At 28.9% G+C, this 26,578-nt stretch overlaps 1 protein-coding gene across 1 annotated transcript; it reads right to left on the bottom strand.

Moving 5' to 3' along the window:
- Window positions 1–772: 772 nt before the first annotated feature.
- Window positions 773–24,148, bottom strand: LOC100203850 (uncharacterized). The gene is made up of 3 exons (XM_065806027.1): window positions 23,128–24,148; window positions 2,301–2,511; window positions 773–2,133 (listed from the first exon to the last, which is right to left on the bottom strand). Exons 1-3 carry the CDS (start codon window positions 24,125–24,127, stop codon window positions 1,047–1,049), a joined length of 2,298 nt encoding a protein of 765 aa, XP_065662099.1. The 5' UTR covers window positions 24,128–24,148; the 3' UTR covers window positions 773–1,046.
- Between the last annotated feature and the right edge of the window lie 2,430 nt (window positions 24,149–26,578).

Genomic DNA, 26,578 nt, shown 5'->3' with positions numbered 1-26,578 from the left:
TCAGAACTGGCCTTAATTATTAAAATGTTTTCTAAAAATCAAACAAGCAAAACAAAACAAAAAAAGTGATAAACATCAGTTAATTATACTGTCTACAGATCAAGCTTTGTCACTTGAAATTCATTGTGATACGAGTGATTGGCAATATCAGGTTATTCGACACTCATCTTTTGATCTATATCTTTTAAAGCCTTCGATACAATAGATCATGAGATTTTTATTAAAAAACTTAAAAACAATGGAATCTATGATAATTTTATAAAATTATTATAGAGCTATACAAGCGATCCTAAGCAGTATGTGCAAATTGATGTATCCTCTACTATAAATTTACTATATATAACATGTGGCTTTCCTTAAAGGTCTATGCTAGGACCACTTCTTTTTCTTATGCCTCAAATTTAAAAACAGTAAAATTTGCTGATAACACAAACTTTTTTTTGTCCAGCAATAATATCACAACACTATTTAAAGACATGAACATGGAGCTAATAAAAATTTCAAGATGGTTCAAGTCAAATAAGTTATCAATTAACATAGAAAAAACTAAATAGACTCTATTTCATCCAAAATCCAAAAAATATCTTTTGCTAAATGATATGTCTCAAATATATATATATATATATATATATATATATATATATATATATATATATATATATATATATATATATATATATATATATATATATATATATATATATATATATATATATATATATATATATATATATATGTAATGGTATTTAAATAAAACAACAAAAAGTTATACTTTTGTTTTAGTTTTCTGATTGATAAAAATCTCACACGGAAAAATGATATTGAAACCTTACGCAACAAAGTATCAAAAAATATTAGGATATTATTCAAAGCGAGAAGTTCTGTAAATAGACATGAATTAATTCAACTTTATTACTCTCTAATTCAATGACATCTAAATTATACAAATATTGCATGGGGAAGATCTCTTACATCGAATCGCGGAGTTTTTCTGTGAAACCAAATAATTTTAAGTTACTGATCATTGGCCAATCAATTTCTCCACGTCAATCCGACGTTGGCCCAACGTATTCGTGCTGGCTGGGTAATGATGGTTGATAATAACCTAATTTTACTAGTTTATGCAACCACCATCGATTTAATTTTGCGTGTAGTTGTGAAAGATATCCACGAACCGCAAGTTCAAAGTTTAACTGATCAATAATATGGAAAAAACTTTTAGTTTCATCGCTCTGCCAATAATATAAATACGAACTTAAATCTTGAATTTCTTTCTCGGAAAATTTGCTTTCTCTAGTTTGAAAAAAATTTCGGCAATCTGTCAATTGAATATTTTTTAAATCAGTTGTAAATGATGCCAGAGTTTTTATCCAATAACTAAATACTCTAATATCTTCTGGTGCAAATATATACCAATATTGCGTAGAATCATATGCTGACATTGTCCATAAAGATTTGTTTCCAAGAAATTCAAACTCGTTCGAAATCAAGCAATTACTTGAAAAATCATCTGATTTTTTCAAAATTGTGATTTTACTTGCACGTAAATTTGCTCCATAAACAACCATTGCAATTTCGTGCCATTTTATTAAATTTGGGAAGCTTTTACTATTAAACAAATCTAATGCTAACTCTTCGATAAGAACTTTATAATTTAGCAGTTGACATTCATTGACTTTTTTAGTTTTATCTGTTAATAACACGATTTTATAAAATTTAAATTTAAAGCATTCTGGGATTACTCCATGTATATCAGCTAGCATCAAAATTGCAATTGGAGGACCATCAAAGTCTTTTCTGTCTTCTAATATAAAATCTGGCCGGGTTACTTGTTTTTTCCAAAAATTTAAACCTTCGTCTAATGTTTTCGGCGTGTTTTTTTCTTTAAACAAAAAAACAGAGTCACCAAAGAAGTACCTTCCTATAGCTTGCCAATGGTTGATTCCAACATTAATGTTGTTGATACGATGTTTAAAAGCGATGTACTTCATGTTCGATAAATTTACATTGGAAAGCTTATGGAAAAGAGTGTCGTAATTATTGTAGGTTTCAGTTCCTTTATAATAATAGTAGTCTGAATAACTGAGCCAACGTTGAAGTGCTTTGTCGTCAAAATCGTCATTAGGATTGTACCTTCAATAAAATTTAATTAAAATACAGTATTTTTACGCTAATGTAAAATAAAAAATACATAAACTCTGTTATTATAGGAATATTCAACAAAGTCGGATACAAAAAAAAAAAAAAAAAAAAAAAAATTTAAACGGAAAAATCCGTTGAGCAAGTATGTTTATATATACCCGTAGTTTAGAGATCGAATACTCTGTTTCATGATATCATACGTCGAATGATCTAATCTTTGTTTTCTCTCACTGACAAGATGATGCAGTTTCTCATATTTTGCATATAATTCAGCTGAAGGTACAAACAATGGTATGCCCACATTAGCAACTTCACAACTAAAATAGGACATCACAGAATATCCTAACAAAATTGCAACATCAATCTGACCTGTAAAAGGTATAAAATTAAACTGTATTATAAAAATTTATCCATAGCTTACTTATAAAACATTAGTATCAGAAATATAGTTCAACTAGTAAAAGATATTACAGAATATTGGGCTATTTACAGGGTTATTAATATAGTTCTGATGATGAGGTATGGTGGTATAGTTTTAATGATGAAGGATGGTGGTTGACACAGTTATTGCTTTTAATTTTGTTCATCATGACAATAGTATAAAAAGCCTCTCTGTCAGTTTATACCTCTCTATCAGCTTCAAAAGTATTTTAAAATATTTATATCCCCGAATGTCTGTGCCTTCATATCAATTTGGGTTGTTTTTTTTATTTGTTTAATATTTAGAAAATCGTTAACAATTAGGTTTTATCCACTAACTACTTGCTTCTTTCTAGTAAGTACATGTACGCTTTCAATAAATCCCTCTCCTTTGTGTATGTACGCATTATTCAAAAGCATTGAAGTACAGATTAAAAGTTATAGCTTATTTGACATAATTTTCCTTATTAAAAAAAGACAGACAGATAACAACCACGGATACCTATTCAATGCTTGGCTTTTCCCGATTTACTTAAATTACTAAAAGTAGTTCCATTATAAAAATGTAACAATCATTTGAAAATTTTAAATTATATGACTTATATCAATACTTTCCGTTCAAAACTTTTTGAACGTGTAATTAATCTCAGATATTTAGTATAAGTAAGTATGTTGTAAAGTCATTGTTAGTTGTATAAAAAGCATCGATGTAAATTGCACAAGAATGTGTTATACTTTACTAAAAACAATCTTTTTTATCCAAATCAGTTTGGTTTTCAAAAGAACCTTTTAACATAGTATGCAATTATTAAAATAATCAATCAAATTACTGATTAAAAAAAGTTTACTTAAATAAAATTAAATTTTCTTAAAATTTAATAATATTTATCAGAAGTATTTGAAAAAGCTAACGAAATCATTCTCCTATATAAGTTGAAGAATTACAAGGTAATCTATAAGTTGAAGAACTACAGGGTAATCGATAAAACTTATAATCAAAATAAAAGCTGTTTTACCGATACAAAGCAGCATATACGTAATGTCCTTTATCTTTTTACAAAAACTTTAAAATACCGTTCCGAAAATCTTTAATACACTAAACTAAAGATTAAACGTTCAGGATTTTTCAGTGATTTTTAAAAATATACTCAATTGGAAGTCCTCTTAAGTATATTTTCAATAACCACTTTTTCACTCATTTCTTTGGCTTATTCATTAGGTATACTTATTCCTGGAAAAAATCATAATAAATTTAAGAAGTTAAACATTTTCCTGTAAAAGAAAAAAAAGCCTAATAGGATAGAACGGGGCATATAGGGACACTTAAGAAAAAAATACTAGTTGCGGATGAACTAATGATCATTAAGACTGTTTTTTTATAAATTTCTTAAAATTATTTGATATAAGAAAGTGAAAAAACAAACAAAAAAATTTTAAATAAGTTACGACAACCAAAATAACAAAACTCTAAGCTAGCAAACCTTTGCCTTTTGCAAATGGGTGGGGCAAAACGGGACGGTTAAAAAGCAGCAGTTATTCGTCAGTTGTAAAGCTATAAAAATGATGAAAAATGAAAGCTATCTATCGTCTAAATATGTTCAGACATTAAACTCTCAAAAAAATAACATACCCATAGAAACTACACGCCCTTACATCCATACACCGCAAAAAAGAAACAACAGCTTAAACAAAAAAACAAAAAAATTCTGTTTTATTCTAAAATAACTACGCTTTACTCTAACTTATATATTATTAAGTTGGTTACTACTACTACTAAATTTGAAATTAAACAAAAAAAAATTTTGGATCACATAAATCACACAAAAAATATCCTGAAACTATTTTTGATGAGCTGGCTTATTAGCAATATGCCAATGTAGAGCAAACTTAAATATGCAATACGTATCGGCAGCTTTTCTAGTTTTAAGTTCTTTTTCACTCGCAGCTAAAACTGCATTTCATCCCATTTCGGATGATTGATCTTTCTTAAATCATTTCTTAACTTCTTTGTTTACATTAAACACTATTAATAATTGAAGTTAAGTTATGATAATAAGAATTTTTTTGAATTTTTACTAAAATTGCTTTTCTAAATAAGAATAAGAATATTTTTGATTAAAAACAAAATCATTAAACTGTAAACAGCATCACCAAATGGTAGTAATATATTCAATTATATAAATAGCTTGTTGTCCAGATATGCCTCACAAAAGTCATTTTACTGTAATTATAACTATATAAAAAGTTCAATTCCAAATTAAAACCAGCAGCCGTATTCACATCTCTCCGTTAAGCTTAACGGAGCTTTTGTCTAAAATTTCATTACAATATTTCTAAGTAAAGAAACGACGAAAATTTCTATAAATTCGTTTAAATAAAACTAAATCTAAAATAAAACATTTATGTTTAAAAAATTATATTTTTAAAGAATTTTTTTATTAATGTAGTTAATAATAAGTTTTTGACTAACGCTCCGTTAATAACGCAGCCGTATTCTCATCTCTCCGTTAAGGAGAGATGAGAATACGGCTGCAAATTCTAAAAAAGCATAAAAAATACTGTCTGAAAAATATAAACTATTTATAAATAAAGCAAGTTCGTTATAGTTACTGATTACTGATGCATTCTGGTTCTTTTAATGTATTTTAGTACTTCTTAAATTAAATTTTGTTTTCAATAATAAATAGGGATGCGCCGAACCCGGTTTTTGGCCGAACACCGAGTCCGAACGTTCGGCCATAAAATTTTACCGAACACCGAACGGTTCGGCAACCAAACCTTTACTACTTTTAAAAAAAAAGACATTAGGGGCATTCCACGTCAAGTGGAACCACTTTTTGGTCAAATTCAACATCACCGACTCCGACACCGATTTTGATGAAAATTGGCTCACATGTTGGGCATATGGACAGAAGAAAAACATGTAGATTTTTTTGACTTAGGTCAATTATTTTTTGAGATATAATCTTTCAAAGTTTTGACCTTTTCACTTGATCTTGGTTATTTAAAACGTCATAACTTTTTTGCTATTATACTTAGGAAGTTGATTTTGGTGACAAACAGAAGCACTTGCATAGACGAACAACTTTGTGTCTATACAAAAAAGTGATAAGTTCAATAAAAAAAAAGTTATTGGTCATTTGGTCATTTGACCTTTGACCCTGGTCAATGGCAAAGGTCAAAAATCATAATTTTTTTTTACAGATTGCTTTTTTTATTGTGGATGTCCCATGAAAAAATCTTTTTGGGATTCCCATAAACAGCTTTGGAAATAATATTAAAGTATAAGTAGGTTCTAAAAATTTAATATTTATCGGACTTACAAATGCGATATTTTGAGGTCATTTTCTGTAAATAGCCTATTAGAAATATATATTATTAACTATTTCCTTTTTTTTCTTTTATTTTCTAGGTTGTAATTTAATTACTAGTACTATAAATACATAACAAGCCAGTATTAAATTATATGAGGCTTAAAGCTATATATATTTATATTAAAATAATCAATTCACTTCCGTTGAATTAGTCATCAAAAGACAACTTAGGAATTAAATTTAGATTAAAAATGGCATTTCAAGCACAAGTAAAAGAGTTTTAGAAGAGACAACACTGTTGTTATGATCCTTTCCAACACCATAAGAAAAAACAATATAAAACCTTGAGGGTAGCTACTAGTCGGCAAGTAGCTATGTATCCCTCAAAACTTATGGCTGGAGCAAAATTATGTGATACTTGCCGAAAGAGAATCACTGGCTTACCTTCCAAAATAGGATTATGCGATGATAAAGATTCTGCAAAAAAAAAACTCGATCTCAAGATATTTGTAGTGACAAATATCTTGAGATCGGGGAGATGTGGGAGTTGAAAATTATCAGTGCCAGGAAGTAGAAATTTCTATTTTTAATAAATCCTTGTCGTTATTGGGTGAGTCACCCTTGGATAAACGCAAGTTACAAACTGTTAAAAGTTATATTCCGGAGAAAAAGAAAAAGCTTAAAAAACTTGTAAAAAGGAAGTTAGACCTTTTATCTACTAATTCAGATGCAATTGATACTTTAGAGGATGATGAATACGAAGCAACTAAAAAAAAGTTTCCAACACATGTGCTGATGACATTGTTAAAGTGCTTCAGGATAAGTATAAATCAACACAAAGTAAGAGTGAAAAGATCATGATTTTGAAAATACTTGTTGCTCAATGGAGTAATCGAAAAGTGATGAGAGAATTTAATTGTTCGCATCGACTTGTATCTCAAGCAAAAGAAGTTTTAATAACCAAAGGTGTTTATCAACCCCTAATCAAAAAGGGAAATCACTACCTGTACATGTTAAAGATATGGTAAAAGAGTTTTATTACTCTGACACTGTTAGCCGTGTAATGCCTGGAAAAAAAGATTTTCTCTCTGTTATGGAAAATGGGGAAAGAAGACATATTCAGAAAAGATTAGTTTAAAGTAATTTGAAGGAAGTTTATAAATTATTTTCAGAAAAGTATCCAAATATCAGAATTGGGTTTTTGAAGTTTGCAGAGCTATGTCCAAAAGAATATGTCTTTACAGGAGCAAGTGGTACTCACTGTGTGTGTGTATGTACCATTTATCAAAATGTTAAACTCATGACAGTCGGATCACATTTGGATGATTTACAACTAGAAGATGAACTAGAAACCCCTATAAAGAACTACAAACATGCTTTGACAAAAATCCAATGCAATCCTTCCTTGCCAGCATGTCCTCTAGGCGAGTGCAAAAATTGCCCTGGAGTTGCTATGCTAACAGAAAGGCTGTTGCAATGCTTTGAAATTAAAGGAGTTGAAGAAATTGAGTATAAACAGTGGACTTTAACAAATAGGTCCCAGCTTCGAACCTTTATACAGTCCACTGATGAATTTATTGAAAGATTTTTAGGGAGTTTGAAAACACATACTAGGCATGATTTTATTGCTCAAGAGCAGGAAAAATATTTAGACTGGAAGAAAAACAATTTATCAGATGGAGAATTTCTGGTTATCGGTGATTTTTCAGAAAAATATGCATTTATTATACAAGACGCAGCACAGGGATATCATTGGACAAATAATCAAGCAACTTTACATCCTTTTGTTTTTTATTATAAATATGAAGGAAATTTATGTCATGGAAGTTATGTGCTACTTTTGGAATGTAATACTCATGACACGATTGCAGTTCATAATTTTTAAACTAATTAATTTTTTAAAAGTGAAATTTGAGGTATTAAAAATAACATATTTTACTGATGGCTGTGCAGCACAATACAAAAAACTGCAAGAATTTTATAAATCTGTGCTATCACAAAGAGGATTTTGGTATTCCAGCCGAATGGCATTTCTTTGCCACAAGTCATGGTAAGGGCCCAGCAAAAGCAAGCTTACAACGTCCTTACCATGACCAAATAATGACCACTTATCAACTATATACTTTTTCTAAAGAAAATATCCATGGAATTTCCTTTGAATACCTCACTGTAAATGATTGGCAAATCGAATCCACAATGTTAAAGGAAAGATTTTCGAATGCTAAAACGATTCCTGGTACCCAAAATCTTCATTGCTTTAAACCATTATCTACAAATGAACTTCAAGTACAAGATTATAGTTCCAGTTCTGTGTCTAGAATTGAAAAAATTACATCATAGAATGTTTGCCAGCTCAACTTCAGTTCAGTTACTGGTTACATGGTTGTAGAGTATGATGAACATTGGTGGATAGGTTGTGGTTTGGAAAGCAATCCAGAAAAAAGAGAAGTAACCATGAACTTTCTTCACCCTCATGGTCCAAGTCAACTTTTCTCCTTCAGAGATCCTCTGGATATTTTTACCGTTGATTTGAATGATCTTTTGCTAGCAGTCGAACCCAAAACTACAACTGGTTGGTCATACTTCATTACTTCTAAAGAGCCTGAAGGAGCAACCAAAGCACTTAACTTGCATCATCGTTAACTATTATAGCCTTTTTATTTTATTATTAGCAAATATGTATTGCAATGGTAATGGTGTAAATATTATACTGCATTCAGTACTGTACTGCTATGTAGCTAAAACTGCTAAATAAAGCATTTTTGTTACTTTTAAACTATATATATCTATATATATATATATATAGATATATATATATATATATATATACATATATATATATATATATATATATATATATATATATATATATATATATATATATATATATCAATAAATTACCTTAAAATACTGTATAACTTTAAGGTATTTAAATATTAAATTTTTAGAACCTACTTATACTTTAATATTATTACCAAAGTTGTTTATGGGAATCCCAAAAAGATTTTTTCATGGGACATCCACAATAAAAAAAGCAATCTGTAAAAAAAAAATTATGATTTTTGACCTTTGCCATCGACCAGGCTCGAAGGTCAAGTATAAATATAATTATAATATTAAGTATAATAGCAAAAAAGTTATGACGTTTTAAATAACCAAGGTCAAGTGAAAAGGTCAAAACTTTGAAAGGTCATATCTCAAAAAATAATTGACCTAAGTCAAAAAAATTTACATGTTTTTCTTCTGTCCATATCCCTAACATGTGAGCCAATTTTCATCAAAATCGGAGTCGGTGATGTCAGATGAGTGGTTCAACTTGACGTGGAATGCCCCATTAGTTTTGAAAAATTGTGTTATTAAACATTTAACATTTTATTGTGTTATTAAAAATTTGTTAAAACATTAGTAAGGGTTAATAAATTTTGTTTGAAAAATTATAAAGTAATTTTGAAAAGTTAATTTATTATTGGATGATTGTTTGTGGTGAAAAGAAAATAAATGTAAACATTTTTATTTGTAGTGTAAATAAAAATGTTAACAATTTTTTTTGAAAAAATAATACAATTATTAAAGTTAGGTAATATAAATAAATGTATAAACTGTAACGTATTGGATAAAATAACATAATATGTAACATGTTCGTTATATTTTAAAATATATTTACACAGTTTAAATTTAAAATGCTTTATTTTTGGTTGAACTTCTTTTTTACAATTTAGAAAAATATTTTAATCTTGTAAAAGTATAAAACAATGTCTTCTGAAAAAATGTCTTTTAAAAGTACTGTGTGGAAATATTTTGAAGTTTCTAAGAAAGACATTCGTTTTTGCATCTGCCTACTATGCAAAGCAATACTCTCTAGAGGTGGGAATTGTCCAAAGACATTTACCACTAGTGTAATTAGACGCCATTTAAAAAAAAGCACCTTATGAAGTATGTATTGGCTGAAAAAGAGTCTGATAAAAAAAAATTATTGAAACATCAACTGTTTCTACATCAAGTGATTTGGAAATAAAAAAACAGTTAACATTAGTAGAGAGTATTAATAAAAAAAGGTTGTAGAATATTAATGACCTTAGAGCAATCAAGATTCACAATCGCATTGGAGAAATGATGGCATTGGATATTCAACCATGCACAATTGTAGAAGATCTTGGATTTAGAAGATAGAGATATGCCCTAATTACCAAATACCCAGAAGGAGTTACTTTAGTGAAAATATTGTTCCACAAATATATGATAATCTGTTTAATTCAATCAAGAGTAATATATCTTCTGCCAGTTATATCTCCCTTACAACTGATATTTGGACAGCAAATAGTTTAAATATTGCCGTCATAAGCATGACAGCACACTGGCTCAACAATGAATTTTCCCAACAGAGAGCAGTACTCAGAGTTATGCATTTTCCAGAAAGTCACACAGGAAAAAATATAAGTGAATATTTACATAAAGGTTTGCTAAGTTTTGAAATTCCACACACAAAAATTCACATTGTTTTACGAGATAATGCTGCCAACATGGTAGCTGGCGTTAGAGACAGTGGTTTTAAGTCAATTCCATGTTTTATAATACAATACAGTTATGTATACATGACTCAATTTTGTCGCAACAATCTGTGAAAGAAATTTTAGTTTGTTGCAAACGTCCGGCAACACATTTTCACCATTCACCAACAGCAGCAGCAAAATTAGAAGCAATTCAGGAACAACTTGGTACAAATAAGCATAGGCTAATACAGCCGAATAGGCCGATCATGCTACCCAATCAACATTAAATTCATTCCAATGAGGCTTATTAGATAAAGTTTTTCATATTTTAGAACCATTTAAAACTTTAACCGTTAATTTCAGCAAACGTGAGGTATTTTTATCAGATGTTATTCCTTCGATTATGGCTCTTAAAGTATTTTTTGATCAAGCATTAGTTCGTGAGGCTTTTTTAAGTATAAATACTTTAGTTGAACAATTGAAAGAGTCAGTAAACAAAAGACTGAGTATATTTTTACATGATAAGTATTTATGTCTTTTCACTTTTTATGACCCTAGATATAAATTAATGTATCAAAAGAAAGATGAGAATGTAATAAAAAATTGGCTAAATGAGCAGATGCAAGAAATGCAGCAACATAATTTAGAATTTGAATCCTCTGATTCTGATTGTGAAGAACCCACAGTAAGTGACACAAATGAAGTGTTTGAGAAACCATCGTATCCAAAATTTAATGAATGTTTTCGGCTAGTTTCCAAACTGACAACTATAAATGAATGTGATTCCAATTTTTCAATTACTAAAGATAGCAAAATGTTTAAAAGATCACACTCTATTGTGCAAATGATCAACATGGAGATTGAAGAGTATTTAAAACTCCCTCTTATTATGGAAAAAGAAAGTCTTCTTTATGGTGAAAAAATTGTGGAAACTCTTTAAAAAATTTAAAGAAAATAGCCCAAAGGTTTCTTTCAGCACCACCTTCTTCTGTTGAAAGTGAAAGACTTTTTAGTACAGGTGGCAACATTTACGAACCAAGTAGAAACAGACTATCACCAGAAAGTGGTGAAAAATTAATGTTTATACATTATAACTTGAGGGCAAAAAGTGGTGATTGATTTTCATGTTTTTGACATTTTATTTTTCTGAACTTATTGATTTGTGATTGTTATTACTGTTGATATCTTCGTATTGTCCATGATGGAGGAAATAATTAATGATTAAATATCACTTGTATTATATATTTTATTATATAAAAACTACATGTCTTGTGGCTAACATAAAACATTAAGAATATCGGCACATAAATACGGTGCCGATAAAACGTGTAAACAAAAATGGTGTCAATAAACTTAACACACCAACTTGACAACATATCACTCTAAGTTCCGAATAAAAATTCCTTAAACTTTTGTATTAAGTTCTTCTTCGCTGGTTTAGTAAAAATATCAGCATAGTTATTGTTTGATGGTATATATTCTAATAGTATTCGGTCTTGCTGATAAAATTCTCGTACGAAATGGTAACGAATGTCAATATGTTTCGATTTCATGTGCTTTATAGGGTTTTTAACCAAAGCGATGGCTCCTTGGTTATCATTTCTAAGATTCACTAGTTCGAAATTTATTTGTAATAGTTTTTTTAGCAATTTAGATAGATAACTCATTTCCTGGCAAGCTGCAGTATTGCCATGTATTCAGCTTCACATGTAGACAGTGCAATACTAGCTTGTTTCCTTGATTTCCAACTAATAACAGGTCCATTTTTACTCAAAGAAAAACAATAACCTGATATACTATGTCTATCTTCAAAGGATGACGCCCAGTCAGCATCACAGTATGCATAAAGCATACTGTGATGCTGACTGGGCGTCATCCTTTGAAGGATGACGCCCAGTCATCCTTCAAAGGATGACGCCCAGTCAGCATCACTGACTCAATTCATCATCTTTCCGGAAGGTTAAGCAATAGTCTAAAGTATATTTAATATATCAAAAAACATGATTTATCATAGTCCAATCAGCACTATTTGGTTTTGATAAGTGCTGGGATAAAATGGTAACAACATAGCTTAAATCTGGTACATGTCATTGCATAAAGAAGACTTCCAACCATTTGTCGATAGAGTTTTATATCTGAGTCACTAGATTCAGTTGATTCTTGATCTTGATATGAATTAGGAATTTACTCGCATGGGGTTGACCTTGGTTTGCAATCGAAGAAACCAAATTTATGTAAAACATTTTGCAAGTAATTTGATTGGTTCATAGTTACACAATTGTTAGTTGAGTTGAATTGGATACCAAGAAATGATGTCAATGGTCCTAAATCTTTCATTTTAAATCGCCTACTTAATTTCTTCTTCACTTCGAATAATAATTGGTTTGAGTTGGCAGCAATAATTATATCATCAACCCATACTAGAATCATTGCTATATCATTATTGTCTCTTTTGATAAAAACACAAGCATCAGCATTTGATTGGACAAATCGAATTTCTTTAAGAAAGTCACTTAAAACATTTTCCCAATTTCTACCACTTTGTTTCAAGCCATAAAGTGATTTATTCAATTTCCATACTAATTGCTTGTTGTTCTCTGTTTGTTCGTAACCAGAAGGCTGGCTGACATAAATTTCATTTTCAATAGGTGCATGGAGATAAGCACTTTTAACGTCCATTTGATGTAAAATAAGGTCATATTGGATAGAGATTTGCATTAAAATTCTCACTGATTCCATTCTTGCTGTCGGTGAAAAAGTTTCCAAATAGTCAATTCCTTGGATTTTTTTTATAGCCTTTTGCAACGTATCTTGCTTTGTACATTACTCCATTACTGTTACTTTTAATCATGTAAACCCATCTCCCTCCAACCAATTTTTTATTAGTAGGGAGCTCTGTCAAAACAAAAGTGTCATTAGTTATTGCATCTCTTCTTCCATGGCGCTTTTCCATTTTTCAGAATCATCAGTATTGATAGCATTATTGTATGATGTAGGTATATTCATTAAATAGCAATAACCTATATAGTTAATTTCATCTTCATTACCGTTATCAACTATGTAATCTTCCAAATATTTTGGGGACTGTCTTTGTCTTGAAGGATAACGCGAAGGATTATTTTCTTGTGACTTATTCTCTTCATTATTAGGAGTGGATGGTTTAAGTGTAGACTCTGTATTGATTGGCTCCTCGATTATAAAACCATCTGTATTTTTAGTGTCAATTTGACTAATAAATTCGTATTTTTCTGTTAATTTTACAAGTCTGTGTTTTAGTACTGAGTTCGACTCTGGATAGTAAACTAAATATGATGGACTGTCTTTATCATAACCAACAAAATAACCTTTATTGCTTCGAGGTTGTAACTTCTTGGTATTATGCACATAAGGATAACACACTGATCCAAATAAATGTAACCTTGCAATGTTTGGTTTTAAACCAGTTACTAGTCCATATGGTGTACATTTAATTCGTTGTACATAACATCGATTCCTTATATATGTTGCAATGCTCACAGCATATGTCCATAAATGTTTGGGAAGTTTCGATTCAATAATCATGGCTCTTGCCATGTCAAATAGTGAACGCCAATTTCTTTCAGCGGTTCCATTTTGGTGTGGAGAATAAGGTGATGTAAATTCATGCTTAATGGTATGCTTTAAAAGTAGTTCTTTGAATTCTTTTGATAAATATTCACCACCATTATCACTTCGAATACATTTTACACTTCCAGATGGAGAAATGTCATTGTAAAAACTAAAAGTTTTAACCTTTCCATATGGAGCAATATCTGCTAGAAACTTCTCAGCAGCTTTTACAGCATCACTCTTTTGTTGAAGAAAATATGTAAACAAACAACTCGAGTAATCATCAATAAAATTTATAACGTATTTAAATCCGTCTAAAGCTACCGGTTCTAAAGGTCCTGCTAAGTCGGTGTGTACTAGTTGGAATGGGTAAGTTGCCCTAGAGTCAGGTTGTCTGTTGTAAGTGTTTATATTTTTAGATAAGATACATGTTTCGCAATTGAATTTAGTAGTATTGTTAATTTTCATTCCTTGTGCTACACATTCTAATTTCATAATGTCATTGCTGTTACAGTGACCCAATATTTTGTGCCACATTTCCAAACTTTCAGCACGTGTTTCATTTAATGAGCTTTTGTAGAGATAGTATAGTCGACCATATTGATGGATAGGAAACACTGTTCCTTCTTTAGAAATTAGTTCTGCACTATATTTATTAAAATTAACTCTGGCACCTTTAGCAGCAGCTGCTTGTACAGAAAAAATGCATTGTGGATAAGTTGGAATATATAAAGTGTTTTCTTGAGTTACAGTTACAAGTTCATTATTGTTTGTACGCAAAAGTGTTTCAACTGTACCTCTCTTTTTAGCTGTGTTATTTGATTTTGTACCATCAGCTAGTTCTATATAGTGTTCCTCAGGGTTAAAAGACTCATCAATATACGTAAAATGATCGTCATTATTTACTATGTGGGTTGTTGCACCACAGTCTACAAGAAATGTTTTGTTTTGAGTATCCTTAAATTGTTCTTCATTTATTTTAAATGCATAGGTATGCTTTTGCTCATTTTTAACAGCTTTAGCTTTGTCTTTGCTTTGTTTTCTGCAGGATTTATCATTGTGAGTATTTGATTTGCAATAATTACACCACATCTTGGTTTTAGTTTTTGTTTGACATTCAGTTGATTTGTGACCTATCATTCCACAAGTATAGCAAGTTAAAACTTTCTTTATATTACCCCCACTAGTTTTGAATTTCATTATCTTGTTGTCTGAATGTTCATTTTGATTTGTACGTGTGCTTTCTGTCTCTTCAAAATTTCGTAGAGCTTGTTTAAATTTTTGAAAGTTATCACTAGTTTCTGATTGAGTTACGATAGCGACAAAAGCCCTATGTTCATCAGGTAATCCTTTTAGTACCATAGCAATAAGTAAAGCATCACTTACATTTTCACCAGCGGTATTTAACGTCGTAGCAGATTTTTCTGCTCTAATAATGTAATCTGTTATAGACTCGTTGATAAGTTTCTTCAAACTTGTTAATTGATTATATAAATTTATAATTCGAGGTTTACTTGTACCAGCGTAGTGATCTTTTAGAATTTTAAAAGCTTCTCTACCTTTATTGCGGGCGTCTCTTATTACTAAAGCTATGGATCTTTCATCCAAAAATTGAATAAGTTCAGCAAACGCCACTTCATTTTCGTCCTCGTCAATTTCGTTACTTCCAATTAAAATATCTTTCAAGTTTTTTAGCTTCATATATCCTAAGAATTTTGTTTCTTAAATTTCAAAATGTCTCGCATCTCCATCAAAAATGAGGTTTTGCCATTGGTTGCTGGGCGCATAACCTGTTGATATCTTCGTATTGTCCATGATGGAGGAAATAATTAATGATTCAATATCACTTGTATTTTATATTTTATTATATAAAAACTACATGTCTTGTGGCTAACATAAAACATTAAGAATATCGGCACATAAATACGGTGCCGATAAAACGTGTAAACAAAAATGGTGTCAATAAGCTTAACAATTACTATTACATAATACAATTATACAATAATAACAAAACACTTAATTGGAGTGTTATTATGGAACTCCATATTAATGTTTTTCCCTAAGTTTGTTTCTTTTAAATATTTTTTATCAGTTAAACCAGTTGAGTAGCAAGCTTGTAAGAAACTTTCTTTGTTGAGAAATTTATTTATTTTCCCACAGCAGCAATAAGCATCACGTTTAAGAAACTTAAGTTCAATAAAATATATTTTTCGTTTAAATTCCTATTTGTTATTTTAAGATTAACAAATGGTGATTTTATAATATTTTTTTGTGATGAACTAAAATAATACTCAATTGATGAAGGGGGGGGGGGGGGGTATTTATTTTACAATTATTTTAGTTGAGTAATAGTTTTGGTAAATCTGTTATTCCATTTGGTCAGATTAAATTTATTCTGTTTTGAAAATACATAATAAAATTTTAACCAAAACTGTATTGAAATTCAGTTATAAAATCATATGTTCTTCTAGGTTTAATTGGTACGCTTTTTTTAATAAAAACTTTATCCAATTAAACCGCAGCTATGGTCCGAGTTAAATTTTATTTATATTTAGATAAATTTATGATGAATTCCGAATTTGCATTATTGGCCGAACATTTGCTCGGGTTCGGCCGAACCGAACGTTCGGCAAAACAGCCGAACGTTCGGCGCATCCCTAATAATAAAGCACAATAATTTAAAATGCTTTATCAAAACAAAATTTTGAAAAACAAAAATTATTTACCCTATTTTACCCTCTACCCTATTTTACAAAAAATTAACAAAAAAAAAAAAAAAAATTTTGTAAATCAAAAATGTTTGTCAAAGTTCATTTTAAAATGTTTTGTAGTAAAAACTGCTGTTGAAATTGTTGACATAATAAACACTGTCATGCATTCACTATAATAGTTAAAATCATAGTACTATTATTTAATTAGCAAATAAATTAAATGTTAAAAAAATTCTGGGGATTTTATCAAACATCTTCCTCTAAAAATATATGTGTATGTCCCTAAATTTAGTCATATTTGCTGATAATACAAATATATTTTTTTCTAAAAAATATTTTCAAGGAATTATATGTGTATTGAATAAAATTTATAAAAATTAGAATTGCTTTATGTACATTATACAATATATGTATAATAATTATATAATAATTATACAATTTATGTATTATACAATAAAAACTCTTATCAAAACTATTCGCATGATGTGTTGCACTCATAAGTATCATTGTTTTATCGGCAGTGAAAATATTTGATAGGTAAGTAGATAACCATAAAAAATTTAAAATGTATGTAGTTTTCCTTTAGATAAATTAAAACTTATACTATGCATGCCCACGTAATTATTTTTCGGTTCCCGGAAGAAAAAGGGATGAGTGGAAACTCACCTTTAAGGTGTTTTGAAAAACGACCGCAGTTCCCGGAAGAAAAAGGGATGAGTGGAAACTCACCTTTAAGGTGTTTTGAAAAACGACCGCAGAATAAAAGTTGTAATTAATATATATTTTTTTAATTTGATTTCATTTTGAAAGGACAAATCAACTAAAAAAAGTATTTAGATCTTTTTTTTAATAAATAGTATGGATTAGTTTTAACTTAATGGAAAGCTAACCATAATTAATTAAATTAAAAAGAGATGGGCATATTTACCATTTTAAGTTTTGTTTAAAAGCAAGTTTAAAATAATTATAATAAAACAAATATCACTTATAAAACATATTATAAACTTTACTACTGTAAAAACGTAATAAATATACAAAATATGTACAAAACTCTTCTAATAACTTGTATTCAGCTTAGATAAAATATACAGATAAAGTTACAGTTATATACAGATACGGTTACAGCTGTATGCAGTTATATGTAGATACGGTTACAGCTGTATACAGTTAAATAAGATATACAGTTGTATTCAGCTAAATAAACATAAATTTGAAATCAAGAAAACATGGTCTATTATAAATGAAGTAAAAGAAATGAAAAAGAAGTTTTTCTAGTTTCCAACAAAAATTAAACTTTAACCAATATGTTACAAAAGTAAAGCAAAGAGTTTTACAACATGGAGCTGTTTGATGAGCACTTGCAAGCAAAACCCATAACTAGAATATGCAACAATAAAAATAATTAAACACGAGTTTAAAAACGCCCTAGCTAAATATACAATTCGTGCAAATCATTTTCACATTTACATTAATCTAGGTATCTATGTTATGGGTAGCACATTGCATTATGGGAGGAACCTTTTTTCTACTTAATGGCATCTTTATTTGAGAGAATTATATTTTTCCTGATAAATTTAAAGCAGCCGAAATTCACTTAGCGTTTAAAAGAGTACATTTTTACGCTTTTTGGACAATTGTCCATAAAGCGTAAAAATGTACTCTTTTAAACGCTAATGTACTCTTTTAAACGCAAATCACTAGACGCGTTTTAAAAAATATTTGAAATAGTTATTTAAAATAGTTTTTATTACTTGATATTAGCAGTGAGTATTTAAACAAAAATCAAATAGGATTTCAGAAAAATTGCTAAACTGGACGTGCTCTAATTAAGTTTGCCAATATAATATCTATGTTTTTTGATAAAAGTGAACAAGTTGTATTATCATATTTAATATATATTTATGATAAGCATAAAACTTGCGTTAAAATATTGCCAATAATCCATGCTGATGATAAAAAATTATTCTATAATCTCTCAAACAATGAACACTGAAACAGAAAGTTTAAGCTGCTAATTTAAAGCAAATAAATTTTCTTTATATTGTAAAAACTAACTTTACTCTCTGCTTAAAGATAAGATCATTATATTTTCGTTAAGTTTACCAAAACTATTTATCAATAAAAATCAAATGCGATATAAATTAAAAGCCATAAAAGTATACAACTTTTTAAGTGATTAGGTGAGAACCTACCATTAAAAAATGGTATTAATCATTTAAACAAAAATTGCGAAAATGGACCATATAGGAAAACACACTCAAAACTAAATTAATAAAACTTACCAAACCATGTATGTAAAGTAGGCTGTCCCCCAAAAAAAATTTTTGGGTTCGAAATATATCCTAGTTATATGCATAAAAGTTAGACGTAAAAACTGAAAAACAGCCGTTTTCGGATTTTTTATATGGTTTGTTACATAAATGATACATTTCCACCTCTTTCTCATTTATTTATTTTGAGTTTATAAATAAGCAAGTATTATTTTTTTAATACTGTTACAGAGTTTATGTATAATTCATTTATTAAATCAATATAACAATAAAGTTTATGTTTTTTAAATATATAAATATTATTAATAAACATTATTAATAAACAATTATTAGTTGCTCTATGGGGAAAGAAGGGTATCAGCTAAAATGTCAACTTCCAGATGCAAAATGCAAGACAGGTATTAAAATTCATCTTTTTAAAGAAGTAGTAAATATCTGGTGCAGAACGAGTTTTTATAAAGGTTTCTTGATGAAAAGTTGGATCATTAAAGGTAAGATTATATAGCTCAACAAAAAATGGAGAAAACAAATAGATCTTTAATAGTAAGATTTTCTCTATATATATATAAAAAATAATTTTTTTTTAAATTTTAACTGTCAACCTCTTTTAAAGTTTTAAATGCGCAAATTGTTTCTTTTTTTTTCATATTAGATTGAACTTCTCTTCAAAAGAAAATCTTTCGATTCTCAAAACCGACTATAAATAAATTTTAAGTAAACTTTTTAACATAAGCTGCAAAAATATTGTACTGAAAATCAAATCTGAACGCAACAGATCACCTGATGCCGTTAAAGAGGTCATTGAGTTCTTAACCGACAAAAAGTCGACTATAAAACTGTGTATAACTGAGGATATTGACACGATTAACCGAAAGAGAATTGAACGTAGGAATAAGCTAGACAAAAAACTTTAATTGTTCATAGAGGATTAAAATTTATTTGAAAATCATATTGTCTCTGATTCAGGTACAGAATCAATAAATTTTGCGTTAAATGATTTACTTTTCAATGTATCTAGTTAAGAAGATAAAAATTTCTCTGTGCCATTAATAAGAAAAAAGAAGGATCTGATGAGCTGCAAATTTCAATAGCAGGGAACGGATTAACAAAAGCAACAACTGAAGTCTCTACAAGATTTTATCTTGTTGTAAGGGGTCATACAGCAAATCTTTCCTTAATTCTAAAGCATGCAGGGTATAATTTGGAAAATATTGTTTTGTCAAAATCAGGAACCCACAGAAAAATATTTCATACCATCAAAAACATAAGTGAAGAAATTAGAAATAGTTATAAAAATGTTTTAATTGGCAAGAAACTCTTTACTTTGATGGTAAATTGTGTAATGAATGGGATCTTAAAAATAATATTACTTCTAAAGTGGAAAATATTACAGTAAGCGTGATGGGTCCTGAGAATGATAACAATTCTGCTAGGAGTGTTCCAGGCAAACTCGTCCAATGACAAAGACCAAGCAAAACAAATAAAGAAGGTACTAAAAGATGTCAAAACTAAAAATAACATTTTTGCCGTTCGTACTGATACCACTGCTTCAAACACTGGTGCAAATAATGGAGGAATTGAACTTAAAAGTAGGTATGTTGTCAGGGAGCACATTATGTGGCTTTTATGTTGTCGACACATATATGAGAGAAACATCAGTCATTTAGTGCAAGCGCTAGCAGGTAATTTTCAGATATTAATTCATAAGACAGATTTAATTTCAATATTTCTAAAAACTTCTTTAATGCATCAGATTGCACAAGAGGCTAAAGAATACTTTGGAAATGTCATTATCTTGAAAATATTTTCCAAGATAAGAACAGACTATAAAAGATTATGTGAACTAGGTTCTTTCTATTACCAACTAGGTTCTTTCTATTACCAACTAGGTTCTTTTTAGTACCAAATTTCTACTTTCATCAACCCTTAGCTTGTCATTAATGCTAGATTTATGGCAAAGGAAGTATATTTATTGATTCTTCAACTAACTCATAAGAAACTAAAATGTCAAAGGAGGAGATAAAGATGTCAACAAAAGTGTACCCTTTGTAGCGATATTTTACATTCTTTGGTTTCTAAAGTCATCTATCATAATCCAGCACTATCTAATAATCTCAAAGCTATTAAAGTAGCCAAAAGCGTAAAGAAAAAAGAAGAAATACTAGGCAAAAGTCTGAAAAATTATTGTCTAAGGCATACAAGGTACTTGGCTGAAGATGTTGTTATTGTATCACTAGCAGATCCAGGCGGCGTAACTAATGAAGAGATTCATCAAGATACAGATAATTATTAATTATCTCTATCCTGATCCTTATTTTGAAATAAAGAAACCACAGATTAGATATGATATAATCATTAACAAAAACACTTATTCTGTCAGAAATCCAAAACAATTTTTGTATATTACTTCGTAATATACAAAATAAATTGTTTTGGATTTCTGACAGAAAATTTGTAGATCTTCATCTCACCTTCAAGTTTTTTAAAGATTTTGTTCAAGTTTGTTGAAAAGTTTTTTTTGACGGAGTTTTATACAAAATATTTTTAAGGGAAATTTGTTTTAACAATTAGTAACAAGAGATAATAGCTAGCTTGAGCACTGACCCTAATAGTATTTTTAGAAAAGGGTAAAAGATGTTACTTTACAATGATGAAATAGGGTCTTAATTTTGTTAGCTAGAAAAGGTTCAACTACATCTACAATTTCAGTTTGGACCAAAAGAAAGAGGGCCTCATAAAAAGAACTCCAAATATGACGAAAGTGTTCTATACAAAAATAAAAGATTTATAGAACTAGAAAATAAAAAGAGACAACCTTAGCAGATACTAGCTTTGCAATTGAATATATGTGTAGTTTCCATGATTGATCAATAACAAAGATTAATCCAAATTTAAAATATTGAAATAGGTAAAGTATTGTATTAACAATATTGAAATAGTTGAAGTAGATAAAATAGAATTGACGCTGTAATTTATATGAGTTGAAACTTAAACTACATAGTTACTATCAAAAATCTACTGAGTTTTGTTTCGGCTGAAACTAACTTTTTTTTATCCTTTATCTCTTTAACTTTTTACAGAAGATAGATCGCATTTAGGATTGGCTGCTTGTTCTAATCAAAAAGTAAAGAATTTTTGTCAAGACGAGAAAAATATAGTTGCGTTATTAGCAAAATCACTTTAAGGATAAGATTATTAAGAAAGTTATTAATATAAAAACGGAACAACACAGAAACAAAGATGGAGCATTGTGGTACCTAAGAAAAAATTTTTTTTTAACTTTTTTGGCAATCGAGAGCAGAAATCCTCAATAATTAAAAAAGGAAATATAGAAACTTGAAATTTCTAAAATAAGTCAATAAAAATAACATAAATCAAAATATTTAACGGTGAGATAAAATTAAGAATGAAACTACTTGTTTACTTATCTGTTTGATATTCAAACAAGTAAATGTTATGGATACTTAGTTGTTTGATATGTAAACAAGTATTTGTTACGCATGCTTATATAGCTGTTTAATATGTATGCAAGTATTTGTTATACATGCTTACATAACTGTTTGATATGCAAGCAAGTAAATGTTATGGACGCTTACCGAGCTGTTTGATATGTAAGCAAGTATTTGTTTCGTATACTTATCTTTTTGTAGCTAATCTTATAATAACATTCTTCGATTTAATTTTTTTTAAACATTTCTATTAACTATATACCAAGTTGCTAAATTGATAAAAATGTAACTGACTAAACCGTATTTCACAATCAAACATTTTCCTCGCTACTAAAAATACTAATTTTTGTCATTGAATGACACTGGAACGCTCAATCGCGTAAATAAAGATTTATAACCACAAATGATTTTTGTAAATTTTTGCCAACATTTCTATTTAAAAGAAAATGAGGTCGAATTGTTCATCATAGATAAACGTGATTTGTTTAAAACCTCAAGGTGTTTACTTAAAATCTAATCCAAGTATGTAAGACAAAATTTTTTAAGTTTATTTTAAATTTAATTTTACTTCAGCTCCAGACCCTGAAATTAATAAAAGGGACAGTGAGGTGCTTCTATCTGTTATTCGTTACATTAGGTAAATTAAAACGTTAAATTTATTTAATTATATTTAAAAAGTATAATAGTATGTTTGAGATAGATAAAACTTTAAAACTTTGAAAATAATACTAATATAAACTTACCCATTTGACAGTAATTATAATGTGATGGAAAACATTCAGCAAAATTTTTTATTTCAAAATTTCTTTCTTTTTTATTTGCTTCATGACGAATTTGTTTCGCAATCAATTTTCCACCTATTGACAAACGTTTTGGAAAAATTATGACTATTGTTTTATTGTTAGCATTTTTACATTTATTTTTGCAGTTCTTGCCCTCCTTTACTTCTTTTTCTATTTTGCTTTGAACATATTCACAAGAGGCAGGCAAGGGTATTATCTTATGCGAACCAAGATAATGCTGCTGATACATAACATCGTAAAAAGTACTACCAGCCAAAATGACATCTGGGTTATATCTAACAGCATCATATAGCTCATTTTGTAAGTCAATCATATCTTCGTCTAAAGTTCTTATGTGACCATCAAATCGATAGTTGCTATTGATTACAATTTTTTTATTAAATGGGGCAAATATTAGGCAATGCCACGAGTCAAATCCACAGACGATAATGTCGGCTTCAATTATATCAGGGTCATTTCTGTAGGCGTTCCAAAAGATTTCTTGTGTTAACTTTAAATGGCGCTTGGAATAACCGTGGGCTAGATAGTTATGCAATCTATTAAATCTTTTATCTTTATTTTTCCAACTGATATACTTGAAACCTGCTTTTGGTAAAATTTCTTTATTGTCTGCTAGTGGTCCTTGATGAACTCCGATCCCTAAAACAACAATCGTTTTTTCGTACTCTTGTTTATCTATTACTTTCAGTGGGCTGAATAAACAAAGCGCATTTTGCGGTGAAGAAGCTATAGTGGCATTTTTATTGTCAAAAATATCTTTCCAGCATGTTTTTGTTGGAATAGTAAAATTTTTTTTAGTTTCGTATTTTACAGTTCTATGAGAATAAATGTTAACTAAAAAATATTGAATCGTTCTTAAATAGTTTTTGTCAAGCCAAATGTAAATGATAACTATAACAAAATTAATCAACATGAAAAGAATTAAATATTTTATCAACATTCCGCGTTTCTTGTTAAGTCTCTCTTCAGTGTAGTTAATTATTTCGGCATAAATATTAACTCTCATTGCGTCACCAACACCTGCACGTATGGCATTATATTCAAAACTTGAATTTCAATTGAATTTCTATTAAAAAAATAATTTTTAATTTATATGTATATATATATATATATATATATATATATATATATATATATATATATATATATATATATATATATATGTATATATATATATATACATATATGTATATGTATACATATATGTATATATACATATATGTATATATATACATATATGTATATATATATACATATATGTATATATATACATATATGTATATATATACATATATGTATATATATACATATATGTATATACATACATATAAATATATATAATAAAAATAAACTTTATTGTTTAATAAAGAATTTTAAAAAAGTTCACATAAACGTAAACTTAATAGACTAGAATGTTTTTTGTTTTTTTAATATTTAAGAAAGATAACTTTAAGAGAGATACTTCGCTTAAGAAAGGAACCACAAATTTTCAGTAGCATTTCTATTGGCGTCTAAGCACATTTTTCTTTAATTGTCTCTCTCAGTTCGTTAATTATTTTTAGGTTTTTTTTTCTGCCGTACAGCTTGTCCTTCAAAAATCCAAAAAAAGCCCATGGGGTTTGAATCTGGAAATCTAGCAAAAAATTTCTTTCAACCCCTCAGTATTTTTAGTTTTCATTCCGATATTCTCTCACATCGCGATGATAGTGAGAGGGTACACCTTCTTTTTGCCAGTAAAACTCGGTATCTAAAAATTTTTCTTCAAAGCATGACAGAAATTTCTTGCAACATATCGAGATAATTCAATCCAGTAATTGTGCCTTTAAAATTGCTTTTCTGAGATGCAAGTACCTCTGCAGATCGATCATCTAATCTGAATGTTCAAAGACTATATCTTCGAATATATTTGCATGTTTTTTGACTATTTCCCAGCTAGCACAATTACGTTGGGCCAACGTATGTAAAACCATCGTAAACGTCGGCTGTTTTTTCCAATGCAAAACCAACGTTGATCCAATGTCATTTGTTTAATGATGAAATTAATACCGATGGAACTAAAAACAGCTGGCTCATTTACATTGGTTCAACGTATGTAAAAACATCGCAAAAAATTGATTGTTTTTACGATGTAAACCCAACGTTGATCCAATGTTATTAAACCGACGTCGATTTAATGTGTATAAACCAACGCTGAATTAATGTATGTAAAAACATCGCAAAAAGTTGATTTTTTTTACGATCTAAACTAAACGTTGATCCAATGTCATTCAACCGTCGTTGATTTGATGTATATACATACATTGGAACAACGTTGGATTTTATACAGTGGATTAACGTTATGTTTGCATAGAGAAAAGGCGGATATACAAATATACATTTGTATAATTTATGAGAATTATTTTTCATTTAGATATTTCAGTTCATCATGGAAATATATTTGCTTATATATTTTTCTCTTTTTTATGTAATGAAATATCAAGCCACAAGCAAAACAAACATAAATAATGTCTTAAATCAGATGCCCAATAATAAGTATTATTATATGTAGTAAAAATAGTTAACTCAGCATCAAAATGGCGGAAATGCGTATATATAATGCGTATATATGCGGAAATGCGTATATATAAATGCATTTATACATATATATACACGCGTATATATATACACGCGTATAAATACATATTATTTTATGTTTAAATGTGTATGCATAACATAAAAAAAAAAAAATTCGGTTCCGACAAAAGGTAAATATAAAGTTGAGGAAACGTAAAATATAACGTTGAATCAACTTAAAATACAACGTTTTACCAACGTAAAATACAACACTGTGCCAACGTAAAGTACAACGTTGAATCAAAGTAAAACATTACGCAATGCCGACCTAAAATACAACATTGAACCAACGTTGTTTTTTGGTTGTTGACGACGTCGCATTTGTAACCAAAATGATATAAAAACAACGTTGGAAGTCGATGTTGGGCCAACGCAACGCACAACATTGTTCTAACGTTTTATCAATGTATGTGTGCTAGCTGGGATTGATATTCGATTACTTTTTTCAAAATATTTGAATAACTTTTTAAATGAAAAGATATGTATTGAGCTTTGCAACAAAATAAAAATACTAGAATTAAAAAAAATTATTATCAAAATTGTTATCAAAAATATTTGAAAAAAAAAAAAATATATATATATATATATAAAAATTTCAAGCGTTTTTATACAGCTTTGATATGGTGGTAATACAAGAACACAAAAACAAAATAAAAAAAATGTGTTCTTGTATTACCTCTTCCATCATTTATTCATTCACACCAGCACATTCATTCTTACTTCATCATTATTTCATTATTGTTAAACCTTGATGGTATCAAAAACTTAAATGATGATA

Source organism: Hydra vulgaris, chromosome 09 (assembly GCF_038396675.1).
Source record: "Hydra vulgaris chromosome 09, alternate assembly HydraT2T_AEP".
Classification (NCBI taxonomy): domain Eukaryota; kingdom Metazoa; phylum Cnidaria; class Hydrozoa; order Anthoathecata; family Hydridae; genus Hydra; species Hydra vulgaris.
The sequence above is the reverse complement of the archived record's forward strand: the minus strand, read 5'-3'. Positions and strand labels throughout refer to the sequence as shown.